The sequence below is a fragment of the Mastigoproctus giganteus genome, chromosome 9, assembly GCF_048544385.1.
Source record: "Mastigoproctus giganteus isolate SK-2022 chromosome 9, ASM4854438v1, whole genome shotgun sequence".
NCBI lineage: Eukaryota > Metazoa > Arthropoda > Arachnida > Uropygi > Thelyphonidae > Mastigoproctus > Mastigoproctus giganteus.
Genome location: NC_143583.1, coordinates 173,428,786 through 173,449,901, shown reverse-complemented (window position 1 = coordinate 173,449,901; position 21,116 = coordinate 173,428,786). Strand labels below are relative to the sequence as shown.

Here is a 21,116-nt window from a genome sequence, read left to right as displayed (position 1 = left end):
CCAGGTTTTAAAGAATCAAAAAATCACGTAACATTATGTGCAGTAACGCATCAGGAGGTTACATGATAAAACTTATGGTAGTTTACAGATCCTCTAATCCTCATGCAATGAAAGGTGTAAATAAAAACGCGTTATATTAGAAAGCATACAAAAATGCTTGGGTAACAGCCAATTTATTTAGAGAATGGTTTTGAAATTGTTTTGTGTCAGCTGTGGAAACTATTTAAAGCATTAAAATCTAGATTTCAAAGATTTATTACTATTGGGTAATGCACCAGGCCATCCAAACGTTGAAGTAAATTTCCTACCACCTAATACAACTTATTTAACTCAGCTAGATCAAGGCATTAAAATTCATTGCGATGGATTTTGGAAAAAACTGATTCCGAATCTATTGTGAAGTGATAGAGGCATGGAGACATTTTTCGATTGTGGACTGTATTGGAATCATAGCTTTGTTGCTTAAAGTAAAACCGTCAACATTAAATACATGTGGAAAAATGTATGGCCAGAGTCAATTTATTCAGGGAATATGGTCGAACCGGCAGACAACAGAATCGGTGTGATAGTAGAACTTGCCAAGTCGGTAGGACGGGAAGGTTTTGATGATAATGACTACTGAAGATGTTCAAGAAAAAGAGGCTAGTGAAGTGGATTTGGTGGAAATGGCATCGGAGGTAAACCAAATCAATTCAGAGGTTGATAGTGCAGATGAAAATTCTTAAGTTTCAAATTTTACACTAAAAAGCATATGGGAATGCATAAACTTAGCTGAGCAATTAGAATCTTGTTTTTTGAATGCACATCTTTCAACTGAAAGGAGCACAAAGTTCAAAAGGGAGCTTCAAACATCCTTAACTCCATACCATGAAATTTACAAGGGTCTATCAAGCAAAAGAAAGCAAACCCAGGTTACTGATTTTGTAAAGAGAGCAGAAGATATATGAAATCTAGATGCCGCAGAAGGTGAAGATCTTCAAGAAAGAAAACCTCATTTGATTGTACTTAGCAGCAATGAAGAGGAAGAAAATTGAATGAACTAAAAGAAAATTTAAAAAATTACAGATTGTTATACATATATGTCAGGTAATGAACTTATATTATCAGTGCATTATCAGTTTTTAATAAAAACTAAGTTTCCGATAGTTATAAAAAATTATGTAATTTTGTTAGCTGTTGGAATGTAACCCCCCCACCCCTTTTATGTACTGGTTCTTAGTCCCATATAACACAGTTTCACACTACACAAGATTTTATAGGAACCTAACTGCCGTATTAAACAAGAGTTACCTGTACTCGTTCAGTTTGTCAGCTACTTGAGCAGGATCATCAACAGTCGAACCACTGATATCAGGTGGACCAATCTAATTCATCCCCTTTTTTCTAGAGCACTGGTTCTCGAGTGCGGCTGCGGTGGCCAAATGCAGCCACCAAGACAATTTTCATAAATATCTTAATAAATCTCAAATCTCATATCTTAATAAATATCTCATAAATATCTAAATAATTCATAAATGTGCGGCCACCAGACAATTTTCATAAATATCAAAATTTTTTATATATAAAATTTCAACATTTAAAAAAATTAATTTTTATACAATAAAATATCACAATTCCTAACAAGACATAATAAATCTAGTACGTTTATTAAAATTACGGTATGAGACATGAACGTTCATCCAGAGTACCAGCATTTTAATAAACGTACTAGATTTATTACATTTTGTGAGGAATTGTGCAGCCACCAGAAAAAAACTCTTGCAAACCACTGTTCTAGAGTTTACATAAGTAAAGAAGTCTTTGCTGTTTTTCTTTGCACCATTTGCCAAAGATTTCTCGTAATCTGGCTTCTCTTGCCTAACCTCCTTTGTGACTTGATTAGACTAGCTTATATCTGTCATAAGCTTCTGTGTTGCCTGATAATTTATATGCATCCCATGCATTTTTCCTCTCTGCCACTAGTCTCATTAGTTCAATTGACATCCATTTAGGCCTAAACCTTGAAGAGTATTTCTTAGTTGGTATGAAAAGCCTAGTAGCTTCCAAGATTAATTCCATGAATGCTTCCCATTTAGCATTTACTGTTGGTAACATCATCAGTTTGTTCCACTATATAGAATTTAAAAATTGTCTGAAACCATTGTAGTCACCTTTATGAAATTAAAAACCCTTCCCTTTACCCGATGGTAGTTACATCTTTAAATAAATCCCACATCAGTACACTGGCATCAAGTGATGCCAGTGTACTGATGTGGGCTGTTGCTTCACTGGCCAAACATAATATATATATTTAAATAAACCACCTATTTGACTCTCTTCTCACATAGGTATCTATCCAGCTCAGCTTTGAATTTTCCCAAGCTGTTATCCACCCTTGGAGGCAACTTATTCCAATTATTAACAACTTGCTGGCCAAAAGAAAACTTCCTGTAGTCCAGTAACCTCTGGATTGCAGGAAGAACCTTTCCCCTCTGTAATTTTAATTTATGGCCCCTCATTCTGGAATCATAATGGTGAAAATTTCATCTTCCTTCATTTTACTTTCACCTTTCAGAGCCTTATACATTTCAGTCAGATGTCCAGTTTCCAAGCTCTGCAGCCCACATTTTCAGTCTTTCCTCATATAGCTGCCCTTTAGCTGATCCTTAGAGGCACATTACCTGCTTTCAGACCCTTTAAGAAGCTTGATGTCTTTTTTTTTTTTTTTTTTGCAGTCTCCATACCAGGACACAAGAAATGTGTCCAGATATGGAGAATTTATGAGCAATGAACTCATTATTCATGGGGAAATGTCTGTAGCTTTTCCTGTCAATGCAGTCCTGTGTTGTGTAGCTTTCAAATTTGCTCTTGTATTAACCATTATTAAAATATATATATATTTTTTTTTTTTTTTTTATGAAAACTCCAAACACGAGAGGTAATAGAACCTATAGTACTGGGCTTGGGTTGGAGGTTGAGAAGATGAAAGAAGATATTTGTTTACATTAGACTTGAACATCTGTGGACTATAATTTTCATGTAAATACGTATGAAGGAAGGTTGTTCCAGAAAACAGAAGTTGAATGAATAAATGACAAAGAAGAAAAGTTGCTTCTGTGAGTTTGAACTTGGACAGTAAAAGGATTGAGTGGTTGAAGCACATGTTCGGACTGCTTTGGAAGAGTAAGCTGAATTATAGAAGCCAATTCAGAAGAACAGCACCCATGGAACTATCTGTAGAAAAGGCATACAGTAGAAACAGTATGTCTATGGGCCAGCAAGTGGAGAGACTCTGTTAGAGATGAGTCATTAATTAAGCTAATTGCCCTCTTCTGAACGGAATCTAGAAGCCTGAGAGAGGTTTTGGAGGCACCACCCCAGATGTGGCAACAATATTCGATGGTAGGGCGGATTTGCGCTTTGTGTAGAGCAAATAGATGTTTGGAAGAAAAGTAACGCTGAGAGCGAAAGAAAAAACCAAGTTTTTTAGATGCAGAGGAAGCAATATTTGTAATGTGCTTGTGCGAAGAGAGATTAGAAGACAGGGTAATCCCCAAAAGAGATATATATCATTTTGCCTAGAAATTGGAGTGTCATCAAATAGAAGCAGAAGAATCCTTTTTGCGAGATATAAGACAAGACTGAGTTTTAGAAGGATTGAAATCAACTAAGTTGCCTTTGTACCACTGGAGAATTACCTGAAGATTGGCATTTAATGAATTGGTAGCAGATATTCGAGAAGTTGAAGCTGATTGAGCAAACTCGTGAGCAGATTCAACTTCCCAAAATGGAAAATGGAATGCAGTGTGCTATCATTGGCAAAATTATGAATAGGATTTACAGTCAATGGAAGAAGGTCATTAATATACAAGAGGAAAAGAGTGGGGGAAAGAACTGAACCTTGGGAGACACCAGCATTGGTAGAAAAGTTAGAAGACAGAGAGCCATCACCCTCAGTGAGCAATCATAGAGAAAACTGGATAAACAATTACATAAAACAGTTGGTAAACCATAAGATGGAAGCTTGTTTAGAAGACCTTTATGCCAAACATGATCAACTGAACTTTTCACTGAACTTTTCCATTGATATTAACCATATATGGGTAACATAAGCCAGAATATCACCAGTGGATCAACACTGGCGGAATCCATACTGGCAATCGTTGATCAGACGGAAGGTTTCCAGGAGGTTTAAGAGTTGGCAGTTAATTGATTTCTCTATTATTTTAGAAAGAGTCAAAGTAATTGCAATGAGACGATAATTGGATGGGAGGGATTTGTCACCATTTTTAGGAACTGGCTGGATATGAGCAAATTTCCAAGCAGAAGGAAAAACACCTTTGGAATAAGAAAGTGAAAAAAGTCGGCAATGAATAGGAGTAAATTCAGGAGCACAGGTTTTGAGAACAAGTGGAGAAATACCATCAGAGCCTGGAACTTTCTTAGCATCAAGATTCGTTAAAATCCTTTTGACGGAACACCACAGGAGGCATTGAATGGAGCAAGGTGGGAGGTGTTTTACCATAATTATAAATACATGAGTTGGAAGGAAAATGGGATGCTAGCAGGTCAGCTTTATCCTTGGCTGAAGTGACAATAGAACCATCGGGTTTGGACAGAGCTGGGAGCAGTGATGGGCAAAAGTTGCAGCCAATAGCTTTGGCAAGAGACTAGAATACTTGGCTACCATTAGGGTAAGAAGAAGGTTTTCTAGTTTCGACTGATTAATAACTGCTTTACAATTGTTGCGAGCTTTGCTGTAGGCAGAAAATGAAACTGAAGAATTGGAAACAAGCAAATTGCTATATGCAACATTCATCTCTTGAACAGCCTTAGCACATTTATTGGAAAACCAAGGTTTAGATAAAGGATGAGATTTTAAAGTGGAGTGTGGGATAAAGGATTCCATTCCTATAAGAATAATTTCACTGACACGATCTGAGCAAACGTTGACATCAAAAGTTTTGAAACAGTAATCCGACCAAGGAAAACAAATCTTGCATGTCATCCCATTTTGCATTCTTGTAATGCCAAACAACACAAGGTTGGGAATAGCCGTGAGATAAAGGCTCCATTGGAGAAGAGACAATCACAAAGTTCTGATCTGAGGTGCCTAAAGGACCACTCACTTTGTACTTAGAAGGGTTGTTTGTGAGAAAAAGATCAAGCTTTGTTGGCTGTATGTCCGGTATTCTTGTAGGTAAATGAACAATCTGTGCAAGGTCATTAGTAATTGCAAAAGCCTCAGTATTTGACTTTTCGACCAGCTGGGTTGGTGTGACTAGAAAACGGAGTTGTGAACATTAAAATCACCAAGGAAAATTACCTCACTGTTAGGAAAGTTGGACTGGAGAAAATCAAATTGCAAAGAGAGGAAGTCATAGAGCTCCAAGTGATTAGTGGAGTTGGGAGAATGGTAGAGACAACAGATGAATTTGAAAGAACGAGGTAGAGAGATTTTAAGCCAGAGAAGATCAAAAAGAGGAGATTCCAAATTACCAAGTCTCTCACAGGGAATATATCGAAACAGACATATGCACAAGCACCACCTTTGAGGCGAAAGGAATCATACAGTGAATAATTTTGGCAATTGAGATGAACAGTAGTTGAATTAACTGAGATTCTGTCAGAAAAAGTACATGGGGGTTTGGCAGACTGCAAGTGGAAATGGACATCATTGAGATTAGAATTGAGACCATGTATATTTGTGAAATGAACTAGAAAGTGTTTGGGAGTTTTAGATCTTTTTGCAGATAAGCTTACTCTATTAGTTTGACAATTCATGGTGTATTCGATAGTTAGAAAAAGTGGGAGCGGGTGGGGTACATACTGTGTGAAGTAATGAAATTTTTGGATATGGCATACACATGGTAAGAATATACCCAGATCCTTGACATAACTTGGCCTCAACGATGTCCCCCCCCTCCCACATACACACTACTCTGACTCCCTCCAGTCACTATCTGACAGAGTTTGTTTGTTTGTTATTTGGTTTTTAGGAGCATTAGCAACTAAGGCCATATTGCTCCAAGGATATGCAGTGGTCATTCCTTGACCTTTCCGCATCCTCCATATTTGGTGGTCACGGGCTTGAACCCCGGTCTAATCAAGTAGCGTGTGCTGCTCCTGCCCACCTGGCTATGGAGGCACCATCTGACAGAGTAGAGGGTACAAGATTATACACTAGCTGATCTGGAAGCCTCCTAAAGAGTTACCAATAAATTCGGTCCGGTGTACTAACCAGCGACCAGCCTGCAAACACCATTTTAGAGCTGTACTCTCGAAATGCAAGGAAGACTGGATCTCGCTATGATGTCCATCATAACCTCAAAAGTCATCAGTCATACTGCATGATGGAAGAGATGGTGAACCCTTCCCCATCTCTTCCCCATGACTAAACCCATGTTTAGTCACTAGGAACTTAGCTCTAGTGACTAAACATGGGTTCCACCAATTCAAGCCTCCAATAAGCAAAGTGGTGGTATTGCACGGTTGATGAATTACTAGTTATAATACACTTTTGAAAATATCTTATGCTACAATTTATGATATAGAATTACACACTAATTAAAATGTGCTAAACTTACCAAAAATAAAACCACTTCATTCCAAAGTATGTGTGCTTAATAAAAAGGTTTTCTGCTAGATCAACTTGAACAGACGATGTCAGGAGTACTTGTTTGCACCTTCAGAATCCAAGTTATTACATGTGGATTGACTAGTAAATACTGAAGAAAATAGGCACTACAGTGCCTATTTTCTTCAATATTTATTGCAGTCTGTTTAATATTTTTTGCTTATGCAAATGGAGCAAACTTAATAGGTGCATTTTGTATTGTGCTAAATTAGAAATGGGTGGTGCTGTTACAGTGTTAATGAGGTTTTGGTTATTCAGTCTCTTTTGTTCTTTTTGTCTGGATTCTTAAAGATGAAAATGCCCATTTTCCAGAGGCAGTTGTAGGTGGTGTGGTGAATAGGTGAATATTAGAACTGTTTATTAACTCTTCAAAACATAGCACAGGTATCAAAGTCCCCTCCCTTCAGAAATCCAATCTACAATCATTAAAATGGCATACTTCCTGAAATGGACAATTTTGGAAGGTTGCATCCAGATGCAACAACAATGCGGACATCAACCTTCCATGATGTTTGCATTGCTGCTTCATTAAAGGCAATTGATCTTGAGGGGGGGGGGAACAGTTTTTAATTTGTAGTCATTAAAATTTTGTGATTTGAGATTATAAAACTAGTCTTTCAAAGACAAAAATCTAGTGTTGGAAATCTAGATTTTTGAGATTGTCTTAAATATCTTAGAATAATCTTTTTTTTATTCATAGTTTTCATGATCTGATATTTATTTCTTTGTTTGCCTTTCCCATAGTTGAAGGAAATTATCTGAAATCTGTAATAAATGATATTTCATTTTCCATTCATCTTGAAAATGTTTTTTGAAATTTAAGTGTTGATTAGCAAAACAAAATGCCAATATTTTTTGTTTGTGAAATGTTAAACAAAATACCTATATAAGAAAATAAGAAAGCAAAATTGAGGTTAAAAGCTTAAAATCAAAGTTTCAAATAGAGGTTCAAATTAGAAATCATCTCTTGATTTTTATCAAAATTATCCTCAAAAGTTATATTTCCATATGAGTAGAAAAATGGAATTTTATTTTATCACAATTTAACTTAAATTTTTTAGTAATTTCAAACCGTTCGTGACTTTTTAGATTGGCACATCATCTGTGGTATATCCTGCAGCTATGTTTGCTCCAGAGGTAGCAGCAAGAGGAGTTCCTGTTGCAGAATTTAATATTGAGTCAACATCTGGTACTGAAAACTTTGGGTAAGTACACAGTTGAATAAATCAGTGTTTTTAAGATTACTTTGAGTAGTGTGTTCTTCATTACGTTAATAAGGTAGAAAATTAGATCTATTTGGAAGGATTTCTTTTGTTCTGTTGTTTGAAGGTGGTTGAAATTTTGGAAATATGTAAATTTAATATATAAATTAAATGAAGTGTAAATCAACAAATGTCTAAATTAAAAATACTCTTACATCACATTTATGTAATTGCTTCTGAAAAGTATTCCACTTCACGTTACATTCAGCAGCAATTTTTATGCATGGTATATAAGTTTTTTTTTTTTTTTTTACCTCTGAAATGTCAAGTCCCAATTTAACATGACAGACGTGTGAAACCAGTTAACATGATCATATGACTAGGATTTAGAACAATATTTACATTTGGTATACCAGTTACATACTTCATTTGACTTAACTTTATATGAACACTGAAATATGATACAGTAAACTCCTGTTATACATTTCTTAATGTATAACGGTCAATACATTTTTTAATGGCTGCTGTAGCACTCCCATTTTTTTTTTATTTTTTTTTTTTTTTAAGGATCCCACGAAGGAATAATCATGTATAATAACTCTCCTTCCTCTTAATTTTTGGCTTTAGAAAAGGGATGATGGAGACTAAATTCTAAGAATTATTAATTGTGTGGTTCAAGTTTATTTCATTTAACTTGAACCTTTGAAGGTAGATAGGCTGTTCTTTATGACTCAGTGTTTAGCTCTTCATCATTGCATCTGCATGCTTTTTTCATCTTTTTGTTATATTCAGCATTGTCTGATGTCCTTGCTGGTATGGGTCTGACATTGGGAGGTGGTAAAGGGTTAGAGGACCCAAACATTTGGTTTGGATCACTATTAAAGAACACTGTGGGGCCCAAAATTTGTGATTTTCTACTGGTTCTATATGATCAATAAATTTCATTAATGACAGTATTATTATTATGTTAATAATATATTAGTTAATTATACAGGGATTACCTTGATTTCTTTATAGACAGGCTTCTTATCGTACTCTACTAGTCCATCATGTGAAATAGATAAATTATAAAAAATTGATAAACTTCATCTTAATGTGTTCCATACAGTCAGCACGAATGCAAATTAATAGTCTGAGATCGACTATTAACCATTGACGCACCAACCCGACCCCAAAACCATCAACCGCGACGCAACTATCGACATAGGAAAACATTGAGTCAAAATTTCAAATAGTATAAAAAAAACAATTAACAAATACGTGAAGACATTTTCTTCCTCCTTAAGTTGGACGAGAACTTTTCGATCATATGTGTTCACAGGATGGAAAGAAACTAAAAGACGCCGCTGCGCCTGCATTTAAAAGAAATTTAATCCTCATTGCACATGTGTTCGTAGGACCAGTCGTCCAATATTAAAAAAGATCTACGAATGTTGATAGAATTTTTGCATAATTTTATTTCAAGCATTTCTGCAATAAGCAGTTTACTTTAATTATGTTGAATATTAATTATTTTTGCTTCATTAAAGAGAAATGCATGACCTTCATTTACAGCATGAAATGCTAATTCTGAAGTGTTTTCTCTCGACGCTCAAACTGAAGCCTTGTGTTGTTTAATGTAAAATTCCAACACCCCCGCATAGAACCTACATAAGATGAATCGCATTCTTTGCAAGAAATGCTATAAACCAAATCATGTATTTGTTGTAGGGAAGAATTAGTTAAACGTTTTCTTAATAATGTATACAATTTATTTATAGGTTTAGCTATTATTTTCAAATCGGCGCCTTTACACAAGTCATTCAGTTTATTATACCATTATTCTATATATGTGGAACTGTAATAAAATGCTTTTTGTCTATATTTGTTTTCTGGTAGTTGTTTTTTTTATCTTTTCTTGGGCAATCAATTTAATTTTATTAATAGAGGTGATTGGATAGCCTCTATTAAGGAATCTCTTAGTTAGTTTGTTTATCTCAGCCTGTAATGCACTCTGTATGGCGGAATATTTAAAAGCATTTTAAAATTTTTTGATATTAAAAATTTTAAAACATTTTAAATTTAAAAACTGGTTTAACATGACCGATTTTTTATAAGCGTATGGGTGATTGCTCTTGTAATGTAATAACATACCCATGTTTGTAGGCTTTCTATAAGGATAGACATTTGAACAAATTACAATCACTTCAAAACTTGCAGACTACTACTACACCCCTTCCCAGATGTAATGTGACCAATCACATAACAATTTAAGATCCCCAATTTAAGAACTGTCCCCCCCTTTACTTGCCTCAAAGAAATATTTTTATTCAACAAGTTAATCGAATTATAAACCACACTAATGTCACGAATATCCTGAGATTGAATAAAAATGAATCGGATGCATTACGTAAATTGAGAGAAAATAAAGATATTATCATACAAAAAGCTCATAAAGGGGGGGACAGTGGTTATACTTAACAAAAAGGATTACATTGAAAAATTATGTACCATCATATCAGATATAACAACATACCAAGAGTTTGATTCTTCAGTCAGTTTTTTACAATTTAGTAAATAAATATAATAAAACCTTAATGCAATTAGGGTGCCTCAATAGCCAGGTGGGCAGGAGCAGCAGTGCGTAGCACACGCTTCTTGATTAGACCAGGGTTTGAGCCCATGACCACCAAATACGGAGGATGCGGGAAGGTCAGGGAATGACCACCGCATATCCCCGGAGCAATATGGCCTTAGTTGCTAAGGCTCCTAAAAACTAAATAACAAACAAACATAATTCTATATAGAAAAAACTACCATATTACGATATCACAACTTAAATAAATTAAAGCTCGGACCTATATATGTTCCTACTCTTTTTTGGCCAAATTAAATTACATAAACCAGGCAACCCGATTCGCCTAATAGTTTCTTACAAGAACTCGGCCTTCTTGTCTTTGTCCACATTCGTTTATTTTATGATAAAACTGTTTGGAGAGATTTTTAAATATAGCATTAAAAATTACGACTCTCTTTATAAGAGATTGAAAGACCACAAAATTAAGAATAACCACACTATATTCTCTAGATGTAGCATCTTTGTACACGTATCATACGAGTTCCTAAGATAAAATATACAGACAGATTTTTGGTTTACCTATAGGCCTTAGCATTAGTGGACTCATTGCAGTACTATACCTAGATAAAATAGACAATATTTACTTGAATCCTTTTATACCAGAAATCTCATATTACGGTAGATATCTAGATGATGTGCTTATTATAACCAATCAGATCACTATAAATTCTGTTTTACAAGTATTAAATAACAATCATACCAGACTGAATTCCACTTTGGAAATAGAGAAGGACGATACACGATCCATTAATTTTCTTAATTTCACATTACAAAAAGGTTAAATTTTAGTATTTATAGAAAGCCTACAAACATGGGTATGTTATTACATTACAAGAGCTATCACCCATACACTTATAAAAAATCGGTCATCTTAAACCAGTTTTTAAATGCTTTTAAATATTCCACCATACAGAATGGATTAGAGGCTGAGATCACCTGTATTCATAAAATTAAACTGATTGCCCAAGAAAAGATAAAAAAAAATGACTACAAGAAAACAAATATAGACAAAAAAGCATTTTATCATTTTTTTACAGTTCCATATATATAGAATATTGGTATAATAAACTGAATGACTTGTGTAAAGGTGTAGATGTGAAAATAATAGCTAAACCTATAAATAAATTGCATACATTATTAAGAAAATGTTTAACTAATTCTTCTTTGCAACAAATACATGGTTTGGTTTATAGCATTTCTTGCAAAGAATGTGATTAGTCTTACATAGGTTCTACGCGGAGGTGTTGGAATTTCACGTTAAACAACACAAGGCTTCAGTTCGAGAGCAAACACTTCGGAATTAGCATTTCACACTCTAAATGAAGGTCACGCGTTTCTCTTTAATGAAGCAAAAATAATATTCAACATAATTACAGTAAACTGCTTATCGCAGAAATGCTCGAAATAAAATTATGCAAAAATTTTATCAACATTTATAGACCTTTTTTAATATCGAACAATTGGTCCTATAAACACATGCATGATGAGGATTAAATTTCTTTTAAATGCAGATTCAGTGGCGCATTTTTTAGTTTCTTTCCATCCTGTGAACACATATGATCGAAAAGGATGCCTCCGTAGCCAGGTGGGCAGGAGCAGCAGTGCATAGCACAGGCTTCTTGATTCGACTGGGGTTCGAGCCCGTGACCACCAAATACGGAGGATGCGGAAAGGTCAGGGAATGACCACCGCATATCTCCAGAGCAATATGGCCTTAGTTGCTAATGCTCCTGAAAAAAAAACCAAATACGATCAAAAAGTTCTCATCCAACTTAAGGAGGAAGGAAATGTCTTCACGTATTTGTTAATTGTTTTTTTATACTATTTGAAATTTTGACATGTTTTCCTATACCGATAGTTGCATCGCGGTTGCTGGGATTGGGGCCTTGATGGTGATCCTGGACTATTAATTTGTGTTCGTGCTGATGGTATGGAACACGTTAAGGTGAAGTTTATCAATTTTTTATAATTTATCTATTTCACGTTATGGACTAGGAGAACAGAATAAGAAGCCTGCCTATAAAGAAATAAAGGTAATCCCTGTATAATTAAATAATAATTAAAAGAATATAGGAGATATTTAGCACATAACAGCTCTTATTACACTAAGTTAATACTGTATTTCTTGCATTTATACAACTAATATTCAAAGTATGTCGATCTTATAGTATTTGCTATATAGCCAAGGAAAATCACAGGCTTTTTCTGCACTGGAAAAAGAAAAAAAAAAAGTAGATAAAAAAATACAAATTATAAGCTATCTAAAAACCTATCTGAGCACTGAGTGGTGGTGGACTATGGCCACAGATGCCAATGTGCCTAATAAATCCCCAAACAAACAATCTGATCAGTGATCGGCAGTATGGATTTTGTCACTGTAAATCCAATGATGATATCTGACTTATTTTACTCATTTATGGACAGATTCACTGGAAAAGTTTGGTGAAATTCAAGCAGTTGCTCTTGACTTTTCAAAGGCTTTTGATCGTGTTTGGCATAATGGTCTTCTAAATAAGCTTCCATCTTATGTTTTGCCAACTGTTTTTTTTTTTTTTTTTTTTTTTTTTTTGTGTGTAACTGGTATCCAATTTTCTCTCTGACCACTCACTGCAGGTGATGGTCGATGGCTCTCTGTCTTCTAACTTTTACACTAATGCTGGTGTTCTCCAAGGTTCAGTTTTTCTCCCATTCTTTTCCTCTTGTTTATTAATGACCTTCTTCCATTGAACTGAAATCCTAACTATAGTTTTGCTGATGACATTGCCTTCTACCTTCCAGTTTGAGAAACCTTGCTCTGCTTAAACAGCTTTAACTTCTCAAATATCCCCTACGAATTCCTTAAATGCCTATCTCAAGATAATTCTCTAGTGGGGCAATAACAACTTATTGATTTCAATCCTTCTAAAACTCAGTCCTGCCTTATTTCTTGCAAAAAGGATTCTTCTACTTCTATGCTTATCTTTGGTGACACGCCAAAATCTAGGCAAGATGATATCTCTTTTGGGATTACTCTGACTTCTAATCTCTCTTGGCACAAGCACATTACAAATATTGCTTCCTCTGCATCTAAAAAACTGGGTTTTCTCTTTTGCTCTTGCCATTACTTTTCTTCCAAACAGTTGTTCACTCTGTACAAACTGCAAATCTGCCCTACCATGGAATATTGTTCCCACATCTGGGGCGGTGTCCCAAAACCTCTCTCAGGCTTCTAGATTCCATTCAGAAGAGGGCAGTTAGGCTAATTAAATGACTCATCTCTAAAAGAGTCTCTCCAATCTCTGTCTCATAGACGTTCTGTTTCTGCTGCATGCCTTTTCTACAGATACTTCCATGGGTGCTGTTCTTCTGAATTGTCTTCTATAATTCCTGTTCTCCCTCTTCCAAAGCAGTCCAAACATGTGCTGCAACCACTCAACATCCTTTTAATGTCCAAGTTCAAACTCACAGAACTAACTTTTCTTTTTTGTCAATTATTCATTCAAGTTATGTTTTCTTGAACAACCTTCCTTCATATGCATTTCCTGAAAATTATAATCTATAGAAGTTCAAGTCTAATGTCAGTAAATATCATCTTTCATCTTCTCAACCTCCAACCCATGCACAGTACTAAGTACTAGAGGTTCTAATACTTCTCGTGCTTGGTGTTTTCATAAAAAAAATAAAATAAATTTGATGAATTTGAATAAAATTTATCGTAAATTGAATTACCAAATGCAGACATTATTGGCAAAAAAAAAGAAACATAGTGCCACTTAGATGTTGTTGTTATTTGGTTTTTAGGAGCATTAGCAACTAAGGCCATATTGCTCCGGGGATATGCGGTGGTCATTTCCTGACCTTTCCGCATCCTCCGTATTTGGTGGTCATGGGCTCGAACCCCGGTCTGATCAAGAAGTGTGTGCTATGCACTGCTGCTCCTGCCCACCTGGCTACGGAGGCGCCTACTTAGATATAAAGGTGTAGAATTTGAATATGGGGTTTACAGAGTGCATTTAGTGCCAAACAGCACCAGAGGTTTCCCCCATCTCCGCAATATGGGAAGTAAAATGTGTACAGAGACAAGAGAGGAGGGAGCAATGTTTGCTCTTGGTTAAGAAGCACTTAGAGTCTAAGTGACCCTGGTTAGAATGGATAGCCAATGCAATATTGATTCAGTTTGGTATGACATAAGCACTGGGAAAATAAAAATTTTACCAGAGTAGGAGTATGTTGTAGGCCAAATGATTGTGATGAGTATAATGAACAATTATACAAACAAATATAGTGCATGAATAAATGAGAATATCTTATAATGGAAGATTTTAACTTTCTGAACATTGACTGGAACTTGTGGATTGGTCACTGACACAATCGTCCTTTTCTGGATGACTGTTTTCTGCACCAGCATATTAGAGATAAACTTCAGTAGGATTACTTATTTGTGCCAAACAACAGATGAATTTCCAGGATAAAGGAAAATCACTCTTTACTAATGCTCTAATAGGGTGCTTACAGTATAAAACAGGTTGACCCGAGCCAATGTCCGCGTCGGGAATATGCCTTAATCTTTGCCAATGAACAGCTTGACAGTACAGTGGATGCTTGCCCATAAAATCTATACAATGACCACCACTTTGTTTTTAAGGTGGCAGTGGTTGTATACAGGCACTACTAAATTGTGGAATGTTTTAGCTCTTAAAATCTAATGGATTAATTCTTAATTAGTTCTTTAGCTCTTAATTCCTGCTTTCTACATCATCAGCTGTATTGCCTGAAGGCCCAGGATATGAATTTTCTTCATTATACAGAAACTATTTTCAATGTAATGAGTAAGGGGAAATCAAAAAAATTCACTGTGTGGAAGTTCATCGAAGAGAGGTCAGACTGTATATACTGTGGTCCTGCTTAATCTCATTGCTTAATCTCATGGTTTGGTGGACAAGAGTTTAAGGGATTATCTTTACAGTCTTCTTATCAGAGTTTAATTATGTCCTGAGGGTAACATTACTGCAGGTATTGGCTTAGTTGGTAATTGGGGATTAATACACATTTAAGAATATACAGTCAAACTTCCCTATAATGAATTCGATAAATCCAGCGAAAAAATTAGTTGTAGATAAATTTCGTTATACAGAGAATATCTTTTTTTATTGGAAATTATCTAATTAGTAAATGAAAACGAATGTACATTTATTTTTAATGTATTTTATTTCAAAACATAACTTATTTAAATTACGTTTATACAATTTTTGCCGGTAAGTATCACAAATTTTTAAAAAAATTAGTAATTTTCATTTGCACAGTACAATTAAAAAATGTCTGATTCTCAAAGAAAACCTCAGATTTATTCAGAGCATTAAAAACATTGTCAGGAACATTCTCACAAAACTAGACCCAGACAAAACGTTTTAAAAGAGTGAATCATTTCTTCGCGAGTTGGCTTTTCTACGGGTTGTTCTGATACATCTTCAGAACTTGATTTTCTTCATGAACATGGTCACGTCTAACACGATTTAGCAATATTTAATCTTCATTTGGATGTTCTGTTGTAACCAGATCTTGACCTACATAAACGTAACCATCCAGTGTTATTTCATTTTCTATGTTTCCAGACGATTCTAATAAGGTCCAAAAGTTTTTCAATTGTGAAAGGGGCAGTTCCTCTTGTTCGTCTGGTTGTCATTTGACTTCTATATTCAATGCAAATCTCGCTTTCGAAAAACAATTTTCAATAGTGTATTCAATGACATCATTTGTCCAAACTTTGCCAGTTCAAAGATACAATCTCTAAGGTTAATTGTAACCTCCAAGTTTCTATTTTCTTGTAACACTTTTACAATCTTCAATATTATTCTCTTTTGATAATAAAATTTAAAATTTTTAATAATGCCTTGGTCCATTGGCTGGAGTTTTGACTTTATGTTTCGTGGTAAAAGCAACAACTTCACACTTCACATAACGGACGTGAATCGGGTTAAGTTTGGCAGAAGTATTTCTGCCAAACTTAACCCGATTCACGTCCATTATGGCAGGATGTGCCGTACAGTTGTCAGTAATCAACACGATTTTTCAGGAGGTTAGGCAGATTACGAGAAATCTTTGGCAAAGGATGCTAAGAAAAATAGCAAGAATTTCTTTACTTATATAAACTCTAAAAGGAAGGGGATGAATCTGATTGGTCCACTTGATATCGTTGGTTCGACTGTTGATGATCCTGCTCAGATAGCAAACAAACTGAATGAGTATTTTGCATGAAAATGGCAGAAGGTTATCAAATTGTAGCAGGGTACTTAATGATTTTGTAATAACTGAGAGCAAAGTGGAGGAGAAATTATGAAGTTAAACATAAGGCACCTGGGGTGGATGAGATCTATCCAGTTATATTAAAGGAGGCGGCAAAGCAACAGAGCAAACCCTTAGCCATAATTATGAGAGCATCCTTGGACACAGGGGAGGTCCCCACGGACAGGAGATGTGCAAATGTATCCCCAATTCACAAAGGGGGTTTCGAAGGGTGACACGAGTAATTACAGACCAGTTAGTTTAACTTCTGTTCCGGGTAAAATAATGGAGTCACTGGTTAAAGATGCATTGCAGGATCATCTAGACAAGACTGCAGTAATAATTCAGACACAGCATGGGTTTGTTAAGAGAAAGTCTTGTCTTACAAATTTGATAGGATATTATGATGTGGTTACAAAGGAACTGGATGCAAAAATTAATTTTGATATCATATATTTGGATTTCAGGAAAGCTTTTGACACTATTGTGCATGGAAGACTATCGTACAAATTGGAGCAGAATGGTATTAAGGGTAAGTTGCTACAAGGGATAAAAGGATGGTTGAGTGGGAGAAGACAGAGTGGTAATAAATGGGTGCTGCTCTTCGTGGACTAATGTTATTAGTGGAGTCCCACAGGGTTCGGTGTTGGGTCCTCTGTTGTTGAAGGTATATCAGGCTTAGTGTCGAAGTTTGCAGATGATACAAAGGTTGGCAGGGTTGTTAATGGCAGTGTGCTACTGCAACAGGATCTAGCTAATTTGGGCAGATGGGCTAAGAAGTGGCAACTGAAGTTTAACCTTGACAAATGCAAAGTACTGCATATGGGTAGAAGTAACCCCAGAGAAACGTACCAACTGTGTGGTACTACACTTCAGGTGATAGAAAATGAAAAAGACCTGAGAGTAATTGTGCAGTCAGGTATGAAGTTTTCTGAGCAATGCAGACAGGCTGCCAGGTCAGGTCATGGGGTTTTGTCAATGATATATAGGAATTTTGCTAGCAGGGAAAAGGAGGTGATTGTCCCTTTGTATAAGGCAATGGTCAGGCCACGCCTTGAGTACAGGTCTGGAAGCCTCATTTTAGGATGTAGATTTGCTTGAGTGTGTACAGAGAAGGGCAACAAGATTGGTGAGGGGAACGGAGGAGTCCTCTTACCAAGAGAGGCTTAAGTTCTGCAAATTGCAGTGGTTGGACACTAGGCATCTGCGAGGTGATCTGATTGAGGAAGTGCATTTGTAATAATTATTACAAATTACAAGTTTGTTTTCTTAATGCAGAGATCCTTAACTTGCATTTTTGCTTGTTTAATTATTCTCTGTATAATTGTATTTAGATACCATGTTCACATATATGTTAATGATCATCTTTCTCAGAGAAAGCATTTTATACCTATACACTTTCTCAAGACTAGGGACCATAGAAATTTTAATTTTAAAGGAGTGTTATATTGTTGGTATGCTTGGTTGTCTTCTGTCCCGGTGCAGGTTCTAAGGTTTCCAACTTTCCATTAGGTATGGGGGAGGGGGGTAGCAAAGGTAAAGAAAGCCTGTAAAAAAAACTAGATCCATAAGTACTGGAACCCTATCAGCAAACTGTTAAGTGCTGATTGATCTGAATCATTATGTCGATCAGTCACTTAAAACCTATGATATTTTAGTCTGTTCTGCCAATCAGCTTGTCTGCTACATTACCCCCCCACCACTCATTTGGCTTACTCTTGTTTGCCGTTACAGCATACAATGTTAATTTTATGCAACTCCTGTAAACTGTGTACTAAGAAAACTAACCATGTTTGCATCAGGGCATTTCTTTATATCTTCAATCAGCTATTGAATTTCTACTCGGTAGTTAGTTACATCGGCTTCTGAACACCACTGAATATGTTATCAAAATGGCATAAGATATATAGCTTTTAATTTTGCATTCGACAGAATTTCGGGTATCGGGAACTTGCTTGATACCTCAATTACAATTAGTTATGTAAGTGAATCACAGTTCCCAACTTTTATACAAGGGGTTGGTGGAGAGGAAGGTACACCCATATCTTGCTGTTATAAATAAAAATATGTCTATTATGAATGAAATATAATATCAAGTGGGTCCCTGATACCTGACATTTAGCCATTCTGCCAACTAGGTTCCCCCCCCCCCATCAATTGGAGCTGTTTTACATGTTAAAGTCAGGTATATTTCATTCTTGCTATCAGAGCTGGCTTTCCCTTAGCAATGCTATGTTTCGTGGTAAATTTTTGCAGCCTATTGTACTTTAACAGTAACAAAAAACTAATCTGTCAGATTTTTACCAGTGAGAGTAAAGTTAGGTTTCCTGATATGTAGCTAAAAAAAAAAATCATCATCACTTAAGTGTAGTCACTTTGGTGTAGTTGTTTGACAGTCACAGTGTGGTGTTCAAAAATTGGGCATGAAACTCAGAAGTAAAATGTGTGGAAAAAGAACTAGCCTGAATTCTTCATATAAAACAACTCCAATTGAAATAAAAAGATCACTTACTGCTTGCAAATTTTTAATAACAGCTGAAGGAGAATATGCCACATAGATAAAAGTTTAAATGCTAATTATCCTCTTATGCTGTTAGTAAAAATTTATCACTTCAGTTTGTCATTGTCATCAAGTGCTGTGGGCTGCAGAAATCTGTGGTGAAACTATGTCCTTAACATGAGTAGAGGCAAAGCCAGCTCTAATAGCAAAAGCATGCCTAAATTTCATAAGTAAAAAGTTCTGATTGAGGGTGAGAATCTTACTGTTTAGAAATTTTTGAATAACAACCTCACATAGAAAAAAATGTTGAAAATGCTAGGGTATCTTCTGTTTTGGTAAAAAATAGACACATCACTTTTTCATTACACTGACATGGGCTGTTCACAAGTTTATTGAGATGCAGTAGAGTAAATTTGCTAAGTAGCCAGTTTTAGAATAAGCTGATGTTACACTGCTGAGTGAGCACCTGTATAATGGGAAACCTTGTCAGTATACAACCAGTTGCACATGTCTGTTTACTGAGCACATAGTGGGAAAGGAGTATGCCATGGTTTTCATAGTTACTTTATGTGACTGAAAAATTAGGAATCCAGAATTCCGTAGCCGAGTGGTCAGGAGCGGGAGTGCAGTAGCACACGCTCTTTGAGTAGACCGGGGTTCAAGCCCCTGACTGCTGAATACGGTCGATCTGCCAACCCGCACTGGACCAGCGTGGCAGATTATGGTCCATTTCCCTCAGCATGAATTGTTGAGGAGGCTTCCATCCTGCAGTGGGTTGATAATGGCTGCACTTTACTTTTTACTATGCTCAGGTTAAATTACTTGAAAAATGGCATAGAAGTCTGTGTATATATAAAAATAATATTATTAGAAGTTTTTTGGTAAATAAGAAAATATATCTTATTAATTTCCTGAACATATTTCATAGTGAACTAATAAAAATCTCATTATAGGTTCCATTTTGAAGGCCCTTGTGGAAGTACATTGCCTAAAGCATTGGCTCCATAAACTTTAGGTAGATAGTGTAGCTTGTGAATATATCCTGTCCATCAGAGGTGCCTATTAGTACTAATCAGGGTAACTAACTGGGAAAAACGTTCAATAACCAACAAAAAAAAAAAAAAGTCGGTTATGTTTGTGTCTTGAATGCAGAATAGTACAGTTGTGCACATCTGGCATAAGAGAAAAAAAAAAAAAAAAAAAGGCTATGAATTATGGACCAAACGATGTCAAAAAGTTTACAATCATTTTTTAGCAAGAAATATACATACACCAGCCTTGAGTGACTTGAGTAGTAAATGCACTAACATGATGTGCTGTCTCAACTTGCTGCTTTGTATCAACTTTAATAGAGAATCACCTTGCAATTTATGTGTAAGCTAAAATAGAAATAAAATATTTCTTGGGTGATTAGAAATTTGTGTTATTATACATTACACCAATATTAATAAAAAAATAATAAAAACTAATGAATAATTTGGTTACTAAGACATTCAAATAATCAGTCAAAAATTTGATGTATTTTTCAAAACCCCAGATATTAGTTTATACTCTGATAGAACATATTTACTGCAAGTTTTGTAATTAGTTCAAATTTGTCAAATTCTGCCAACCTGTGTGTTAGTGGTAAAACTCTTGGTGATCTAGTCAAGAGACTGTTTTCCTTCAGAGATCCCTGACATGGAGATCTGAGGATCTTAGATTTCAATCATCAAAGTGCTGCTTCTACAATGTGCTCTTGGAAATTGCCATTTATCCTTTTCATCCCTGCCCTTTGACTTGATTAGACTAGAACTGTTCCCTGCATAAAAGTTGAAATGTTTTTAATGTTGCAAGTCTAAAGACAAAATTACAAGGGAGGAAATGAACTGAAAGTATCCAGGATGTATTGTAGGAAAAGTTAAATTTATCCCACTGTGT

General features: G+C 35.5%; 1 protein-coding gene across 2 annotated transcripts in view; it reads left to right on the top strand.

Moving 5' to 3' along the window:
- Positions 1-20,592, top strand: part of LOC150080892 (NAD-dependent protein deacylase sirtuin-5, mitochondrial-like) — a 146,651-nt gene extending 126,059 nt beyond the window's left edge. The window contains exons 8-9 of one of the 2 annotated variants that reach the window (XM_090381285.1): positions 7,706-7,821; positions 20,150-20,592. In XM_090381285.1, the coding sequence (XP_090237411.1) occupies positions 7,706-7,821; positions 20,150-20,204 (171 nt within the window). In that variant the 3' untranslated portion in view covers positions 20,205-20,592. The remainder of the gene's footprint in view (positions 1-7,705; positions 7,822-20,149) is intronic. The other variant, XM_090381284.1, reaches the window with a different exon arrangement.
- The last annotated feature ends 524 nt before the right edge of the window (positions 20,593-21,116 follow it).